General features: G+C 34.5%; 1 protein-coding gene across 2 annotated transcripts in view; it reads left to right on the forward strand.

The window, feature by feature from the left end:
- ATAD2B (ATPase family AAA domain containing 2B) overlaps positions 1-20,303 on the forward strand; it is a 149,845-nt gene that overhangs the window by 79,336 nt on the left and 50,206 nt on the right. For both annotated transcript variants that reach the window (XM_027113730.1, XM_027113731.1), the window contains exons 18-19: positions 2,860-3,046; positions 13,858-14,043. In XM_027113730.1, coding sequence (XP_026969531.1) covers positions 2,860-3,046; positions 13,858-14,043 — 373 coding nt within the window. The remainder of the gene's footprint in view (positions 1-2,859; positions 3,047-13,857; positions 14,044-20,303) is intronic.

Below are 20,303 nucleotides of genomic sequence, written 5' to 3' on the forward strand. Positions count from 1 at the left end.
TGGCTGCATTGGGTTGCTGTGTGCGGGCTTTCTCTAGTTGCGGCAAGTGGGGGCTACTCTTCGTTTCGGTGCGAGGGCATCTCATTGTGATGGCTTCTCTTTTTGTGGAGTACAGGCTCTAGGCACGCAGGCTTCAGGAGATCTGGCATGTGGGCTTCAGTAGTTGTGGCTTGCAGGCTCTAGAGCGCAGGCTCAGTAGTTGTGGCACACAGGCTTAGTTGCTCTGTAGCATGTGGGATCTTCCTGGACCAGGGATCGAACCCGTGTCCCCTGCATTGGCAGGTGGATTCTTAACCACTGCGCCACCAGGGAAACCCCCTCCCTATTTTAAAACAATACTTGTGTTATAATTCATCTCTGTTCCATTTATTTTTATGCTTATTATCTTATATAAAATTCTTTCAATTACTATGATTTGTTTCCTGGGCTGCTATGTACCACTGATCTGTGTTTCTTTTCTTTGGTGTATTCTTCATTCTATTATTCTGTTCTGTAATATGTATCAGTATAAAGTAGGGCGCATCTTAACTTTGTGTTTTAGAACCTGGACTTTGCAGTTTATGGACACCCAGTTGTATAATCTTATACCTAACCCCTCTTAGCCTTGGGTTCTTTATCTATTTAGTAAGAGGAAACTTATGTATTTCATAGAATTGTTAAGAAAATTAAACAAGAAGTGTGTATGAAGTGCTAATTACTAAAACAGGTTTAAATGTTCTGAAATTGGAGCTAGCACACTTATCCAAAATTTTCTTGATGTTCTTTTTCTTTAATTAAAAAAAAATTTTATTTATTTGGCTGCGTCGGGTCTTAGTTGAGGCATGCAGGATCTTTAGTTGCGGCATGCGGGATCTTTTAGTTGTGGCATGCAAACTCTTAGTTGCGGCATGTGGGATCTAGTTTCTGACCAGGGATGGAACCCAGCCCTCCTGCATTGGGAGTGTAGAGTCTTAGCCACTGGACCACCAGGGAAGTCCCCTTGATGTTCTTACTTGATTATTTTTTCAGATAATGTTGCAAATAAGTTTAAATCTTCCCCCCCGCCCCCCCTGCTCAAATCTTTTTTGAGATTTTGATTTGCATTTTTAAAATCTATAAAATAAAATACTATAAACCAACCATATGTATATAGTTAACTATAGCTAGGTATAAATGCATAGGAAGAATTGACATCTATATTCAGGCTCATGATGTATTCTATATAGTTTCATACCTCTCTCGTTAAGATTATTTAATATTGTTTATCATTTGTATTTTTGCAGTTGTGAGTAGAATCTTCCTTCCTTTTTTATATTGGTTATTGATGGTGTTTAGGAAAATCTTTTGGTTTTTCTATTTCCATCTTCAGTCTTGTTATTTTGCTGGTGGACTATGGCAGTCATCAGTTGATTCTCTTGGATTTTCTAGTGTATAATCATGTTCTTTACAAGTAACAGTGTTTGTTCAATTTCTTTCCGTTAGTTCCATTTTTAAATTTGCTTTATTCTTATTGCATTGCTTAGAATTTCCTGCATTATCTATAGTGATATTAGATAAACTTTTTTCATTTATCTTTTTTTTTTGTGCTACGCGGGCCTCCCACTGCTGTGGCCTCTCCCGTTGCGCAGCACAGGCTCTGGACGCGCAGGCTCAGCGGCCATGGCTCACGGGCCCAGCCGCTCTGCAGCACGTGGGATCCTCCCGGACCGGGGCACGAACCCATGTCCCCTGCATCGGCAGGCGGACTCTCAACCACTGTGCCACCAGGGAAGCCCCTTGTTTATCTTTTTAATGGTGCTGTAGAATCTTGAAAATACTGATTGAGTTTGTTTTAATATGTTATCCTAAATTTGCCTTCTCTGGTATAGGGCTTTAGATATCGTATATTAGGATAAGAACAGTTAAGTTTTTTTGGCCTAGAAACAAAATTGCTGCCACTGAAGGAGTCCTACTTTTTTTTTTCCTATTTTAAAAACTGTGGTAAAATGTAAAATAGATAGCTAGTGGGAAGCAGCCGCATAGCACAGGGGGAGATCAGCTCGGTGCTTTGTGACCACCTAGAGGGGTGGGATAGGGAGGGTGGGAGGGAGGGAGATGCAAGAAGGAAGAGATATGGGGATATATGTATATGTATAACTGATTCATTTTGTTATAAAGCAGAAACTAACACAGCATTGTAAAGCAATTATACTCCAATAAAGATGTTAAAAAAAACTGTGATAAAATATTTATAAAATTTACCATTTTAACCATTAAAAAAAAGAAGTCCTACATTTTTTTTTTTTTTTTTTTTTTGCGGCACGCGGCCCTCTCACTGTTGTGGCCTCTCCTGTTGCGGAGCACAGGCTCCGGATGCGCAGGCTCAGCGGCCGTGGCTCACGGGCCCAGCCGCTCCACGGCATGTGGGATCCTCCCGGACCGGGGCACGAACCCGTGTTCCCTGCATCGGCAGGCGGACTCTCAACCACTGTGCCACCAGGGAAGCCCAGAAGTCCTACATTTTGAGTAATCTTTAGATGTACCTCTTTGTTGGAGAAGTGGAATTCTTAACATTTGACCTGGGTTAATTAATAACTAAATCATACTTACTGTCTGAAGCATTTTCCATGTTAATATATGTGGTATGATAGGATGAACTTTCTTTTAGGATGGATTTTTATACTTTTATGTCTTGGTATTAATATGGCCAGAGAGATCAGTATTTTAAAACTGTAATTATTTAAAAAATGCTTTGCTGTACTTAAAAAAATGAGAGAGGTAAAAAAAAAGTTCTATTAATTTGGCATTACATTCTTTTATGTAAATATTTTCCTAATATTTTATTTTGGTCTTTAGAGTGTATGGTTTTGAAATAATTATTATGTCTTACGTTTATTGCAGGTCACCATATCATCAGCCAACCTCTTACAGGCCAAGACTATTGCTGTCTGGAGAACGAGGCTCAGGTCAAACTTCTCACCTTGCTCCAGCACTTTTGCACACTCTAGAAAAATTCTCTGTGCACAGACTAGATCTCCCAGCACTTTATTCAGTTAGTGCCAAAACACCTGAAGAATCATGTGCACAGGTAGGTTTGTACTGTATCAAAGTACTTCCTACTTTCTTATTGTTTATATCTCGGTAGTGATTATAGATAAAATTTTTTCAAAGAACAGTAATATGAATATTAACTTTTTGTTGGTTATTCATTAACATTCTAATATTAAGGCAGAGGATTCTGTTGATATTTTAAAGTGAGCTCATTGTTTTTCCCATGATACTTCATTCTTCTCTGAAATTTTAATAATCCAATTTCTTGTATTAAAGGTTCATTTCATTAAACAGTGTAGAAAGGGAGCTTCCTTTTGCCTTTTACTGACCCTTTTTTCAGGGCCTCTTTAGACTTCTATCTGTACTTACAGCCTTATCGTAGTAAGGGAAATGATATCCACTTTGAGAATGCCAGGATTTAAAATTAATATAGAAAAGTGATAGCAGTTTTAAAATTATATATATTTGTATCAATAATGAAGTGTGTTTGATATTTGATTTTCAACTACTTTATATTTGCTAGCTTGTGAAGCAAAATTATAGTGGGGCTGTTTATATTTCTTGACGTTTTAATATATAACTGTGAATTTATTATAAGTGTGTCATGTTGGAACTAGAGGCTAAGGGAATAAGTTTTTTGAACCAAGAGACCATGTCTTCACCATTTCTGTGTCTCTGACACAGTGCCCAGCTCATAGTAAGTACTCATTAAGTGTTTGAATGTCACTTTCTACTTTGATATTTAGCCTACTTTTAGAGATTAGATGGCTGGAGTAGTAACACTTAAGAGCACTGCACACAGTTTTGTTGTTTTTTCAGTTATAGTTCATAAATATTTAATACATAAACTATCTAACTGAAAACCGTTCTGTACCTTGTAGCATGAAATAGAGTTTTTTAAACAGTTCATAATGTCAGTTTTATTTCTCTTTTATTTACAATTCTTTGGGTATGAACATCCTAGCAGTACTTCACTACTTCTAAAGCCCTATTTAAAGTTTTTTTTTCCAAAACCCATGGCCTGCCTAAAAAACTATATACCTGTAATTTTCTCCAAGTTTTATACATTTAATTTATCCTGGCTGTGAGTGTTTTACAATAATGTTGATTTATATGTTTGCTTGTATTTTTCCTTTTTAGTGAGACAAAATTATTGCAGTTTTTATGCAAGTAAGAGAATTACTTGGTACCATTTAAAATAAATCCAGGTGATTTACTAGGAAAATATAAATTAACAAGGTTGACTTCAGAGGAGAGAGGATCTAAATAGACAGTAGTTGTGGAAGAAGAAATTGAGTGTCAAAAAGCACTAAATTCAAACAGTTTCACAGGTGAATTCTTTTAATCTTAAAGGATAAGATTATTTTGATGCCAGTTAAACTTTTCCAAAGGATAGAAAAAGAAGGAAAGATGTGAAATCAAAAAAAAGAGTGATGCTAAACCTTTGAAAGAAATACAAAGAAAATTGTAGTCTAATCTCACTTAGACAGTGGTCATAAAGTAAATACTACAAATGGAATCTAGTAGCACATTGAAAGAGTAATATACCATCACTAAGGCATGCAAAATTGATTCAGTTACATGTGAGATATATAAATATTGGAATGAACACACTGAAGTTGTAAATATTTGCCTATGATATGATTGTAGTATTAACTGAAAAACGGTTAGGGCCAATAAGAGAATTCTGTAAGGCAGACAATTTCAAAGTTAATGTTATAAAATCAATAGTTTCCTTTTATACAAACGATAACAAGTTAGAAATATGGTTGACCCTTGAACAATGCGGGTTTGAACTGCACGGGTCCACTTATACATGGATATTCTTAAGCAGTAAATACAGTACTACAAGGTCCATGGTTGGTTGAACCTGTGGATGCAGAGAACCTGCAAATCTAGAGGGCCTGACTATAAATTATACACAGATTAACCCCTGCCTTGTTCAAGGGTCAACTGTGTAATGGAAGAAGAGGTCCCATTTAAAATAGCAACTAAGTTTACCTAGGAATTAACTTAAACAATTAATTTGCATGGCCTAAAAGAAGAAAGCTAAAAAGTCACTTGAGGACAGTTGAATAAGTGAAAGACACACCTTGTTTTGTTTTGTTTTTGTTTTTGTTTTAATTTTTGTGGTACGCGGGCCTCTCACTGTTGTGGCCTCTCCCGTTGTGGAGCACAGGCTCTGGACGCGCAGGCTCAGCAGCCATGGCTCACGGGCCCAGCCGCTCCGCGGCATGTGGGATCTTCGCGGACTGGGGCACGAACCCGTGTGCCCTGCATCGGCAGGCAGACTCTCAACCACTGAACCACCAGGGAAGCCCCTACACCTTGTTTTTAATTACTGTAATTCAGAGTGTAGACTCAAGTCATATTGCACAGATTAAAATCTCAGCTACTTGTGTATTGGTTGTGGCCTTGGACAAGTTGCTTAACCTGTTTGAGCCTTAATTTTCTCGTCTATGAAATGAAGATAATGATACCACATAAGATTACTGTGATTATTAAAACAAGCTCATCCAATAGTCTTGGCATACAGTACTCAACAATGACAGCTATCATCATGTTTATCACTACTGCTGCAGCTCCTTTCACAACTAATGGCTGGTAAGACTCAACATTGGATAGCTATGAGTTCTTTTCTAAATTAATCTATAAATTAAGTGCAATTATAATTATAATTATAATCCCTCCAAATTTAAGAGGAGATGTTAAAAAAAGGCTCTTTGTTTCCTCTAGAAAATAAATATGAGCATAGCAAGGAGAATTCTAGAGAAAAAAGTGTAATGAGGATTCCCTACCAGATGTTTACACATGTAATAGACCTGTGGTAATAAAGTATTTGTACCTGTGCAGGGATAGACAAAACAATAGAACAAAAGTGAGAAATCATGCTTAGGCCTGTGTAGAAATAGAATTTAGTATCTGATGATGTTGAGTATATGATGATGATGATGACATTTGATATCATATAATAGATGGATTATTTAATAAATAGTGTTAGAAAACTGGCTGGCTCTATGAAGGGAATAAGAAAAAACAAAACTGATTTCCTACCTTTTTCTTTAGCCCCAAAATAAATTCTAGATTGTCAGTGGAACTATAAAAGTGTTAGGATAATTCACAAGATCAGTATATTATCTTGGACATGAGAAAGTATTTAATTTCAAGGCAATGAACGGAAGCCAGGAAACATAAAGATAAGAACAAATTTGACTTTATAAAATTTTAAATTACACATGACAAGAAACTTTCTTTAAGTAAGATTAATAGACACAACCTGGTAAAAATTTGTATTTGCAACACATGTCAAGGACAAGTTCCTTACTATACAAAGATATATTAAAATCAGGAAGAAAAAAGAATAACAACCTAATAAAAGAATTGGCAAAATAGGAGCATGACATTTATAGGGAGAAAAAAGTAGCAAAAGCAACCAATAAAAATTTGAAAAGATTCTTTACCTTACTTATAAGTGAAAAAAAAAGAGAAGCATATTAAAGCAGGAAGATGCTATTTTAAAACAACTATCAGGCTTGTAAAAATGAAAAGCTTGATAAACCTAATATTGGAGATATGGGTGCTCATACTTGGTTAGTGGAAATGTAAATTTATTTATTGATTTTGGAGTGTAGTTTGGAACTATCTTTTAAACTTTCAAGTATCTTTTGACCCAGGAATTTTATATTAAAAAACATTTCCTAAGGGAAAAAAAATGTCATGAAGAACCTAGGGGTAAGACAGGAACAAAGACACAGACCTACTAGAGAATGGACTTGAGGATATGGGGAGGGGGAAGGGTAAGCTGTGACAAAGTGAGAGAGTGGCATGGACATATATACACTACCAAACGTAAAATGGATAGCTAGTGGGAAGCAGCCATATAGCACAGGGAGATCAACTCGGTGCTTTGTGACCACCTAGAGGGGTGGGATAGGGAGGGTGGGAGGGATGGAGACGCAAGAGGGAAGACATATGGGAACATATGTATATGTATAACTGATTCACTTTGTTATAAAGCAGAAACTAACACACCATTGTAAAGCAATTATACTCCAATAAAGATGTAAAAAAAAAAAAAACGCTTGTTCAAAAAACAAAAAAAATTTCCTAAAGATATATTAGCTATAAGTATTCACTGCTGAATGTACAAGGTTATTCATCAAAACATTGTGTGTAGAATTACCAAACAAAATAAGACAAAAAGAAACAAACTAAATGTCCTTTTTATGGTGGACTGGCTAAAATATAGTAACAAAGGAATACTAGGAAGTCATTAACAAGAATGAGGTAGATTTACATAGGCTGATATGGAAAGGTGAAGGAGATACTAGTGAAAAAGCAAGTTGTAAATCTAAGTATGATCTTCTTCATGTAAAAAAAACTTAAAAATATATGTTCATGTTTATATATAAGTAGAAATATTATCCAAGAATACTCCCCAAAAACTGTTAATAATCTTTGTTTTGGCTTGGGGGAAGGAATTTGGAGGATTTGGGGAATGGATAAACTTTGTGATTTTAGTTTATACTCTGCTCTATGGTTTAGAATTTTTTGTTTCCTTTTACATGTATACTTGACAGTATCAAACAAACTGAAAGATAAAATCACTTTGAAAGAGGAACATTCTGTCTATAGTTGTTCCTTATGGCTAATGTGTGTGTATATTCACAAACACAATACTGGCTTAATGTTAGGTAAGGAAATATGAAGCACTGTAGTAAACTATGTTGATCTTATTGGAATCCTGGGATTTTTTTTTTCTCTGAATCCTACTTGGCATCATTGGGCTAAATTTGAATTCTGACTGCATGTTCTTTGGTCTCGTTCACATATCTTGGCTTTTACTACTTTTCTGTCATGTTGGTGAGGAGGGTGGAGAGAAGTGTCACTTGGTGGTGGGAAGCAACAAAAACCTTCCATTTATTGTTTTGGTTGTGTTACATTGCATCTAGTATGTCAAGACATCTCATCTTCTCTGCTTCCACCTATGAGCTTCTGGGTTGGAAGTAGGGCTTATTCTTAAGTGACCACCACCTGGATGTCTAATCTAACAAGGCACTGAGACAGAATTTTGTAGTCATGGTAGCTGAAGCTCAGACTTTCTCTGAACACTGACCAGAGACCATGTAAACTGTCACGGTTAATCCCTGATTGTTTGTATTTTAAGTGCATATTAAAAATTATTTATTATAACATAATACTGTCTTTTCTGGAAAATTCTTCAAAAAGAGGCTATTATATAATGAAACTGAGGAATTTTTTCTTAATTTGTAGAGATTGGTAAGCCTGGGTATAACTAGGTATAAAAGTCCTAGGGAGGAGAGCACATAAGTCAGGTGCTGAAATGCTGGAAAGATAAAAAAAAAAACCCTTCTTTCTATCCTTCTGTTCTGTATTCCCTTTCTTTTCTTCCCTTTTGCTTTACTTCTCTTTGTAGCTAGTCCTTCTATAGGTAGAATCCTCTCTAAATAGATGTGGAATATAAGGGTTTGGTCTGTGGCAAGTTATTCTTCTGTGATTTTCTTTTCCCCTGCCTCTAAGATATGTGATATAAATTAAGTTGGGTTATTTAATAGTGTAACATGAACACGAAAGGTAGTTTTAAAGGAAAGAAGTCTTAAATCACCTTTAAAGATCTGTATTTATGTGTGTGATAAGATGAAAAGGGGGGAAGGGCCCTACTTCATATTTCTTTATGCCATGGGGACCGTGTTTAATTCTATGCCATTCTTTAAAACATCCACACACAAGCAGATATATGACCTAGAACTGTTTCTTCTTCTGAATGCCCCAGCTATTGAGTAATATTATCAGTTGCATGAAAAATGGTAGAGGAGTTAGTGACTGCTGTAGGGTTTTCTCATTGTTTCTTTCTTACTTTCTTTTTTTTTAAAATCTTTATTTAGTTATTTGACTGCACCGGGTCTTTAGTTGTGGCATGCGGGATCTTTGTTGATGTGTGTGGGATCTTTTAGTTGTGGCATGCGAACTCTAAGTTGCAGCATGTGGGATCTAGTTCCCTGACCAGGGGTTGAACGCAGGCCCCCTGCATTGGGAGCGCGGAGTCTTAGCCACTGGACCACCAGGGAAGTCCCTCATTGTTTCTTAAAATTTAATGAGCATGAGAATCTCCTGGGGGTGCTTATTAAACTTTCTGATTCCCTGGCACCACACCCAGAGATTCTGATTCATGAAATTTGGGATAAGCCCAGAAATCTGCACTTCAAACATGCATCCCAGTTGTAACTATTCTAGGTTTTCAGTAAACCACACTTTGAAATATAGTACTTTAGCTGATCACTGGACAGTAGTTCGACATTTATAACTGAAACAATTGCCAGAGTTCATAAAGTAACTCTGTGTGTGCGCATGTGTGTATGTATGTTACTGAGCATTTCATAGTCTTCCAAATGCTCCGGAAGGAGAATGGAAACTGATGTAGCCTGGAAGATTTATGGTTGTCCCAGTAAGTTCACAAGTAATTATTGAACCCTACAACAAAGTCAGAGATGTTAGTATCTGTAGTAAAAGACTTACTGTATTAAAACTCTTAAAAAAAAAAATAGCAACAACTATGAGTCCCCTTACTGACATTTTCATAAGTATTTTTTTCCCTCTTGTATTATTTCCACTGCTGATTTAGGAAAAAAGGGATTGACGAGTGTGTTATATTTAATCTTTTTCATTAATACAGAGTTATGATCGAATTGATAAATTTAAATATGGTCTGTTCAAAGCTTTGGAGTTTGGGTACTATATGGTGTTATGAGTAATTTCACATGGTCAGTAAGGTATTTTTTGGGGTGAAAATTTTAGTATTTTTTGTTCCCTAGAAAGAAATTGTATCTGGAAATTCTCAGGGGAAATCTGTTTTGGTTATGTGGCATTAAGGAATTAATATACTTACCTATGTGTATACTTTGGATGCTCTTGCTTATGAAAAAGGATTTCTGGGTTTCTCCATAACAGTCTGTGTATACTTTGGATACTCTTGTGTTTGTGCATGTGGGTACACATCTGTGTTTTACCATAGCACATTTTTTTTTGAATTGTAAACAAATTAAATTATCCTGGCCCAAATTGTATCACATTTACTGAAATTATTGATGTTTTTAGCAACGAAAATATCAGAAAAGGATTTTGGGTGTTTTTAATTTTCAAGAAATATTGATTTGTATTAAATCCATTGTTCAGAAACTCTAGTATAGTTGTGTTTTATAACAGGCTGATTTTATATGCTTGTAAAGAAATTGAGCTTTTTATTTCTTGAATCCTGAATCTTCAGATCCCAGACAGTGCCTTCTTTTCACAGAGATGCTCAGTAAATCTTAGGTCAATAGAACATAAATGGAGTAAGTGACAAATATAATAAAGTTATCAGTAACGGAGACATATTATTTATTTTAACAGTTTTGATAGCATGGTTTAAGGAATTAAACTTATTTAAATAGTGCTTTTTAGTTTTTATAAAAATTGAGGACAAATTTAGCCCCTAAGATTTTTCTTTTACCTGTGTTTTATAATTTTAGTACTGTAACATGACCAAGACAAATTCTGGAAATTCATTGATGACAAAAAGTTGTTTTTCTCATATAGCCCCTTTTAGGAAAGTGAAAGCTGTACTGGCTTGGAGGTTTCTGCTTCATGTACCTCTGTATTTAAAATTATTCCAGTTTTCAGTTTTTAATGAAAATGGCTTGTTATAGGCTGTATATTCTTCATTTTTTAAAGATACAGTGAATTTTCACACACTGAACATTTTAATTTGGCATCTAACGTACTGATTTGAAATTTAGCTTTTGAGATAAGGACCCTTATAAATATAGGTGCAGTTTATATTGTTAGTGCTTCCTTGCATGGATACTTCTAATTTCAGTGGCCTGATTTTTGCCTTTCATATCATTAATATTCAGAGAAAGTAGTTTTTGATATTTTTTAAATAAAGAAACTTAAAAAAAGTTGTATAAGGGACTATGATGTCTGGGACAAGAAGAGGCCAGAAATATATTGTTTAAAGAATCAAAATGAACATTCACATACACTGGTGTACGTTCATTTTATTTGTGCAAGAGTGCTGGTCATGTCAGAGGTATTTTGAAACGGTTGGTTCAGTAATTTGGCCTACTGTCTTTTTTTCTCTATAACAGTTTTTCTGTTTTCTACTACACCTTGCACATCCACCAATCCAAGACACCCTATAGGTGAGTATTTTTCTAGTTATCAAATGGCATCACTTGTTCCCAAGACAGTTGCCGCTTCACTAAAACTAGGCTTTATTTTTCTACTATAAGATATCTGGTTAATTGATTTCACAGAGTGTAACTTATTCCATAACTTCAAAAATTACCAGCAAACTGCTGAGGAGCCGATTTTACATTATAGAAAAATCACAATAGGTTTAAACTTTTTTCTGAATTTTTAAATACTATTCTCAGACTCTATTCTTTTTTGAAATTTCATTTCAAAAGCAGGAGAATTAGGACGGCTTGGCTATTTAAAGAAAATATGAAAGTTTATTTTAATATTCTGAGATAACATGGGGTAAGGAATTAAAAAAGGAAACTTGTTTTAGTAGTATTTTTAAATTTTTCTGGAAATTAAGGATGTTTTTCCTTTAAAGGCTTCAGAGAAAATTTTGAAAATATTACCTGGCTATTGGTATTGCATATAGTTAGATTAATTCTCAGTCCATGTAATTATATATTCATGGACCAGAAAGGCAGAGCCTTTTTATTTTTCTATATTTGTCTTAGACTTTTTTCCTGATTTTTTTTTCCCCTCTAGGTTTTCAAATATAATTTCAAAAGGTTTACTTATAAAGATACTTTCCTAAAGTCTTTGGAAATAAAAAGGTTACTAGAGTATCATTATCATGTTCAGTTTGCTAATTTTGAGAGGTTTGGATGAGAAAAGGAAAGAAATAGAAAAAAAACCCTTATGTATCTAGTTCAGCCTTGCAGATAAATTTAAAACACCTACAGTATTGCATTGTTTAACTTCTGGCTCTGTAAAGTTTTTTATTTATTATCACTTAACCTTCTGTTGCTTTGCCCATACTGTGATATTTGCTAGCAGCTAGATGTTCTCAACACATATAGAAAACCTAACCTACAAATACTAGACTGCAAGGCAGTATTTCATTTTTTAAAAAAGGCATGTTGTCTCATCTCTCCTTGGGCATGTGGTAATTTGCATGGCTGAATTAGGGTAGGTAGTTTTGTGAGGTTTCTCAGTAAGCTGTGTAGTTTGTTACTCTTTTTCATATAATCACCTTTCTCTCCCTGCTGACTTTCCCTAGTTTTATCAGCAACAGGTGTTGGTCAGTGTCTTCCACATACCATGCCTGATTTGGGTGGCATGTAATAAAAACATTTTTTTTTTTTTTTTGGAATCAAATGCCTCTCTTGCCTTTGTGCTCCTGTGTGGTTCCTTCCTTTTGCCAATATTTATGCTTGTTTTTCTCTTATGAATCTTCTACATGAACTTTGGAAAACAGTAATCCTTGGATTTTCAAGATCCAGGTTAAGAGGGTGCGTGTTTGCAGAAAAGGTCAAAATTTGAGAGTCCTGAAGGAGTTGTACTGTACAACTGTTCTGGATTGGTGGATATGCAAATATTAAAGGAAGGGAAGGAGCAAATGTTACTTTTGATGTGAGTGATCATAACATCTACATTTCCGATTTGGGGGAAAATTTTATTTGAGTATCTTTCATCTGGCTTATTATTAAATTGGCAGTACATTTTATTTTACACAGGAGATTTAAAGCTATATAAAATATAGTATTTAAAAAATTCATGCAAGTGGTAGGCTTACTCTTTAAAGAAAAACAATCCTTTTGAATTTTAGGAATGTTTCTGATAATCCTAATCATTTAAATTATTTGATTCTTATTTCTGTATCTTGTACATTATATAGGTTAATTGAAATGTGTTTAAGAGAAAATAGTAGAGAATTTTAGAAGTAGAGTTCTCAAATTAAATTGAAGAAAGATAGTCATTTTTAACTTATTCTTACGCTTGTTAAAAGTATTTAAGAGATGTCATGATAATCTGTGAGAATTTTTTGATGGGCTGTTGAGCTGTTGTTGACTCTTCTGTAAAGGTCAGTAGTTCTGTTTGACAACTTATTAGTAGCCAACCTGGTCTTTATTGGCATGTGTTGGCAGATTGTGACTGAAGCTATGGTTAAGACTCTTTTTAACACCTGAGGGAACTTTATTTTCTATTTTCTGAAGTGGGAGTATCTCATAGCTTTTAGCTAATGTATTTATTGTTCTTTAGACATTAAGGGTATTTTGTGACTATTTTATAGAAGATTGAATTAAGATAATGGGAGGTAAACAAGTGGTTCAGCAGGTAGTTCATTAATTTTAAGCTCTAGGGTGGTACATCTTGGTTAAAATATTTATTTAATTCGTATGTTGAGTGATTTTAGCCAGTGTGCACGAACATGTAAGCTATGTCTCTTTTTCTTCTTTGTGCTTCCTGATAATCACTCTTAAGTGGGTGACATATAGGTACATGCTTATCTCTTTATTTGCAGCATATTTTATAGTGGTATTTTGCTTTATTTATATGATAGATAAGTGGAACAATTTGATGCCTTTATACTATTAGTATATACTGAATAGGAATAATAAAATAACAAAAAAATACTCCTTTTCTTAGGTGGGTAAGGGTAGATAGAAGCTGTATGTATGGCTTTTGCATATCTTGAACAGCTTAAATACTGGGGCTGAAAGTAATTATAGTAACAGGCCTGACACATTTAATGTATTTGGGGGTTACTGTATAGACTTTAGAATAATATCTATTTGAATTTTTGATGCCAGTTCTTTCCTTAATTAGATTTTTCGTGAAGCTCGAAGAACAGTACCTAGTATTGTTTACATGCCTCACATTGGTGATTGGTGGGAAGCTGTCAGTGAAACTGTGAGAGCAACTTTTCTGACTTTGCTACAAGATATACCGTCATTTTCACCCATATTTTTATTGTCTACCTCTGAAACCATGTACAGTGAACTGCCTGAAGAGGTAAGAACTCATTAAATATTTATCTTTTCTTATTATATGGTTTTAAAATAGTTGACATAAATTTGGCACATTTTAGTTACTATAAAATCAGTACTGTCAAGGTTCATGCCTTGGTTGTACCATTTATTAGCCGTGTGACTTAAGTTAGTTAACATTTTAAGTTTCAGTTTCTTTTTTTTGGTATGTATTTTGATATATTTCTCAGTGTTGTTGTGAATTTTGAGATAATTCATGCTTAGACCAGACCTCGACATATATAGTACCTACTAAGAAGATCTTAGCTGTATCATCATCAATGCCATTATAATTATCCTTCTCATTCTTATCATCTGTTAGATTATTTGGTGAGATTTGACCTTTCAGCTCTTTCACTGACCTTTATTTGGTGAGATTTGATTATTTGGTGAGATTTGATTGTTTGGTGAGATTTGACCTTTCATCACGTTAAGCTGAAGATTACTATGACTGTGCATATTTTTCAAATCTGATATTTAGCGTTTGAATTCAAATCCAACTCAATAGTAAAGATAAAAATCACAGTTTCAGAAAAAAATTAGTAGATCACTCATGTGAATGAAAAAATTAGTAGATCAACTCATGTGAATGAAATTGATTTTTAAGAAATTATTTTAACATTCTGAGCTTACTAGGTTTTGAAATAATCTCTTTTCAAAATGCTTAGAAATATTTTGCCCAGGCAACACAGTTCTTATAAAAAGTTTACATGTTTCAAATGCTATAATATAAATCTTGATTATGTAGAATTTTATGATTCAGATTTTTTTTTTTACCAAGTTCTTTTGTTGTTTTAGCTCTTATTATCTATCTTATTGCTAAACTGGATTTGTACAACTTATTACTCTTGTTAAGAAAATTATATTAAATGTAGACTAGTTCATTTTTTGCTATTCAGAATCTGATATTATTTGGAGACCATTAATCAAAATATTTTTTATCACAGGGAGCAATAAAGTTTAGTGGAAAGATGTATGTAGTAAGAGTCAGAAAAACCTTGGTATTGACTTACTTGTCTTTTGATTTTGGGTAAATATTTGAACCTAGAGTAGCTTCAGTTTCCTCACCTATAAAACGTGGATAATAACAGACAGGCTTGTTGGTGTGAGACTATATATGTGAGTTTATTTTGGAAGCTACAGAGCTATAATATGTTTGGTATTATATTAGTATTATAAAGTACGAATGCACTCGAAATTGATTTAGGAGAGTGGACTGAACCTGGACATAACCTAGGAGCCACTTTTAAAAATTAGATCCTCACTGTCAACTAGTTTTATTATAATTTTATAAAAAATAAAGAAAATTGGGATAATTAAGGGCTCTAGTTAGGAATATATACTTACCTGAAGTTTCCTTATATTGTTTGAAAAATTTGTAAATAAAAGTCTTACTGAACCTGTCTTGATACACAGCAATTTTAATTTTGCCTATTCTTGTTGTCTATTTGCATATGTGATTTTATTGTTTAGTTTTTTAAAAAACTAACATTGCATCTATATATTTTCAATGTTGCTATATTGTTATAATTTTTAGTGGATTCAAAAAGCCTACTGGTGAGTAGGCTTTTTTCATTATTTGTTTACCAATAACCTTAATTAATAGCTAAAATATTAAAAATTTACAAGCATTGAATCCTGAAATTTCAGCCCCCCCCCCCTTTGTCTTCTGTAGTCTTTGCCCTTATTATAGCAAATAGCTACTAAAGCTATCATGGATATTCACATTTGTGGGTGAAGATTATGGGGTTTTTCTTAGACTACTGATTACATAACATTTTATACTAATTGTCCTTAGGAAAGCCTCCTCTGCCCCCAAGGCTTTCATTTTAATTTCAGCTTTGCCATTAGTATATTGCTTTGTTTAGGTCACAGACTGAAATAGTAGTGAATAATACTTAGCACCTACTGATAAATATTTGGTAAGTGAATGAAAAGCATGGAGAGTTGCAGACTGAGTAACTAGGTTAGCAAGGTGCCAGATCTATGGAAGAAGACATGAAGTAGACAGTGGGTATCAAAAACTAAGTGATTCTAAAAGAAAGAGAGAAATATCCAGTTACTATAGTGTATTTAAGAAAATACAATGGTAAGTTAAAATAACAGTAAGATACAGATTTTAACCTATAAAATAGGCCAAAAAAAAAAGTTGGATAAACTCTCTCCAGGACAGTTCATCGTAATAGATTTAAATATGTCTATTCATTTTAGGTCAGCAATACCATTTATAGGTAAGTAGTTTTTCATAGATAAAAAAGATACAACACAGACAACACAGAAAGTATCATAGCCTTTCTTCATGGACAAACACAAAGATACAGCACAGGCAACACAAAAAGTACAAGAGTATTTATCATAGCCTTTCTTCATCAATTGGAAACTAAATGTCCTAGAGTAGAGGATTGATTATAGTGGATTCCTTCCATGAAATACAATGAGACCATTAAAAATATTGATGTAGGAGACATTTAATGTCATGAAAAGATGTTTGAATGTATTGCTAAAAATTGCAGATATTAAATCAATATATATGGCATTATCTGGGTTTATATAGAAATAATTATATATTAGGTATATAGTCATATATAAAAAACTATATGTAACTATTAATAGAAATGTTAATAGTAATTATCTCTGGGTCTTAAGATCATAGTTATTTTTGTTACCTGTTTTCTAAATCTTCTGTAATAAGTGCTGCTGTTCTCATCAGAAAATAAACTCATTCAGAGATGAAAAGGTTCTCTACTCAATTTTTAAAAACAACACCAAACAAAAAAAGTTAGTCATCATGGGACTAATATTAGGGATACAAAAATATTTTCTTTTTGTGGGACAGAGTGACAACCTCATCTTTTGGAGCCCTTTTAAAATTCTCTTGTAAATGTGTCTTTGTATAGCTCTCCCTTTTTAATCCCAAAGTAAGGCAATGCATTGGGATATTGAGAAAAACATTAGAACTTCTATTCATTTTTATTTTTCATATTATCTTAAAAACGTGTGTGTATGTTTCATAATAGAAATAGTAATATTAGTAGAATAGTACATTTAAGTAAGTATGTATATATACTGGAGGGAGTATTTTTTTAAATTAATTCATTAATTTATTTTTGGCTGCATTGGGTCTTCATTGCTGCGTGCCAGCTTTTCTCTAGTTGCAGAGAACGGGGGCTACTCTTCTTTGCGGTGCACGGTCTTCTCATTGCAGTGGCCTCTCCTGTTGCAGAGCACGGGCTCCTGGCGTGTGGGCTTCAGTAGTTGTGGCATGCGGGCTCAGCAGTTGTGGCTCACGTGCTCTAGAGCGCAGGCTCAGCAGTTGTGGTGCATGGGCTTAGTTGCTCCGCAGCGTGTGGGATCTTCCCGGACCAGGGCTCGAACCCATGTCCCCTGCATTGGCAGGTGGACTCTCAATCACTGTGCCACCAGGGAAGCCCTATACATTCTATATGTAATAGTTTGCATCTACTAATCCCAAACTCCCAATCCAACTCTCTCCCTTGGTAATCACAAGTCTGTTCTCTATGTCTGTGATTCTGTTTCTGTTTAGTAGATTAAGTTCATTAAAAGAATATATTTTTTAATGTTAACATGTAATAGGTTTTAAATGAATACATAATTTGGAAGGTTCTTAGTTTTAATTTTTAGTACATAAATATTGACAGATATAATCCAGATAAGCAGAAGCTCTTTTGGGTTCTTGAATAATTTTTAAGAGTTTAATAAAGTGTGGAGACCAAAATATTTGAGACTCTCTGACCTAGACCACAAGCTCTTTGAGAGGAGGGGACTGTCTTACTGCCCTTCACTTCCTGACACAGTGGAATGGCTTAGTAAATGTTTGTTGCATGAAAGAAGAAAATGTTGAATCATCACAAAGGCTTTAAGTAACTCCTGCCTAGCCTCCTGCATCTTTTTTTTTTTTTGCAAAATTCTAGTGTAAGTAAATTTACTTCTGTGGACCCTGAAGAACTTTTCTGAGAATAGTAGGAGAATTTTAGTTGCTGTATACGAGAATTGCAAGTTATTTCTCTTCAGGAGAATTAGAAAAAAGAATCAAAGGTTGAGCATAGTAAAGAGACTTTTAAACAAGGAAGCAGATAAAAGTAGAAATATTTGCAGGAAGGAAAGCAGACTTTGGAATTGCACTTAAATTTCTGAAGAGATTCACGGTATGTACTTTGGCATTAAAGTATGGGCAGGCTCAGAATGGTATAATTCAATATATTAGAAGTGAATTTTAAAGAAATATCTCCTCAGCTACACTGATGAAAGTAAAGATTACATACAGTATTTTGTCTTCTCTGTATTTCATGTCATTTTGTATCTCTCAGTTTATGGTGGGACCTGGGAGGTAAAAATCAGTAACTTAAGTAGAAACATCAAGTAGGGACATTGAAAACTCAGATAAATGATAATGTATACAAGAGAAATATCTTAGTATTAACTTTTTGGTTGTAAAACAATTTTATGATTTCTTAAAATTTAAGAGGAAAGTGATCCTCCCAAGTTTTTCTTTTCTTTAAATTAAAAACGGTATAGTAAATGAACATGAATTATTACTATTTTAAGGTATGTTAAATACTAATATTTATTTTTACTTGATGGATTGTTTACCTGTTTTGTTTTAAGGAAAGCAAACTTTATTTATGAAAACTATTGTAGATTCATTTCTGACCTCATTTTCCACACCTTTTCTCTTCGAGATTTTGAGGGGTTTTTTTTGGTTTGTTTTTTGATTTCGAGGTTTTAAACCATTAATTTTGCCCATTACAGAGGTCACATGGACACTACCTTCAAAACTGGGGGCTAACAATTCTAACATTTTAATAAATGAGGTAAAACAAAAATATTTGCTAATGAAAGAATTACTGCTATTTATGCATCTATGTGCCAGGCACTGTAGGTTAATCATATATATTATCTAACATATGTTCTTAAACTGTTCCGTGAGAAAAGTATTACTTTTCCATTTGACAGATGAAGAAACTGAGGCCAACAGGGGTAAAGTAACTTGCCTAGGGTTTTACAGCTAGTGGCAGAGCAAGGATTTGAACCCAGGTTTGTCTGATTCCAAAGGCTATGCACTTATAATGCCCTGTACTCTCTAAAACTACAGAGAGACAGTTTTTGCATATTGTGATGATTAGGCTGATGAGTGGTTAGGGAAATGGCGGGGGGTTTTTTTGTTTGTTTTGTTTTGCGGTACGCGGACCGCTCACTGTTGTGGCCTCTCCCATTGCGGAGCACAGGCTCCGGACGCGCAGGCTCAGTGGCCATGGCTCATGGGCCTAGCCACTCTGCGGCATGTGGGATCTTCCCGGACTGGGGCACGAACCTGTGTCCCCTGCATTGGCAGGCGGACTATTAACCACTGCGCCACCAGGGAAGACCGGGAATGGAGTTTTGTATTCATCAAGTTAAGATCATTGTTCATTCATCAAAAATGTATTGCCTATTCTGTGCAATGTAATGTAATTTATTTAAGACAGTGTCTGTTTTCTTCACTCTTCCATTCACAGTGTCTAACTGCCTAACACAGTTTCTACACACACACACACACACACACACACACACACACACACACACACAATACTCACACATAGATGCATGTATACACGTACATATTTCTAGTACAGTATCTTCATTGAATGAAGTAAAATAGGCGAAAATTCAGATAGCCACTGTTCTCCAAGAATTTAAAGTTTACAGGGAGGGGAGATCTGGAAAAAATAATACAGTAGGAGAAGTGCTATAATAGTAGAATATATAAAAGCATGATCCATAAAAGAAAAAAATTGATATGGTAAACTTTATCACAATTAAAATCTTTTATTCTTTAAAAGACACCATCAAGAAAATGAAAAAAAACCCCAACAAATCACGGACTGGGAGAAAATGTTTCAAATATATCAAATCACATATCTGGTAACACTTATATCCAGAATGTATTAAAAACTCTTTCAGCATAATAATAAGACTAAGTCAAATGATTTTCGATAAGTGTGAATACCATTCATCAGGAAAAAAGATGGTCCTTTCAACAAATGGTGCTGGAAAACTGGATGTTCACATACAAAAGAAATGAAACTTCGACTTTTTTCTTATACTGTATGCAAAAATTAACTCCAAGTAGATTGAAGAACTAAACATAAGACCTAAAACTATAGGAACTTCCCTGGTGGCGCAGTGGTTAAGAATCCGCCTGCTGGGCTTCCCTGGTGGCGCAGTGGTTGAGAGTCCGCCTGCCGA

The sequence above is a fragment of the Aethalodelphis obliquidens genome, unplaced genomic scaffold (genome assembly GCF_003676395.1).
Source record: "Aethalodelphis obliquidens isolate GAN/ISIS:26980383/991018 unplaced genomic scaffold, ASM367639v1 scaffold12, whole genome shotgun sequence".
In the NCBI taxonomy this organism is placed as follows: Eukaryota; Metazoa; Chordata; class Mammalia; order Artiodactyla; family Delphinidae; genus Aethalodelphis; species Aethalodelphis obliquidens.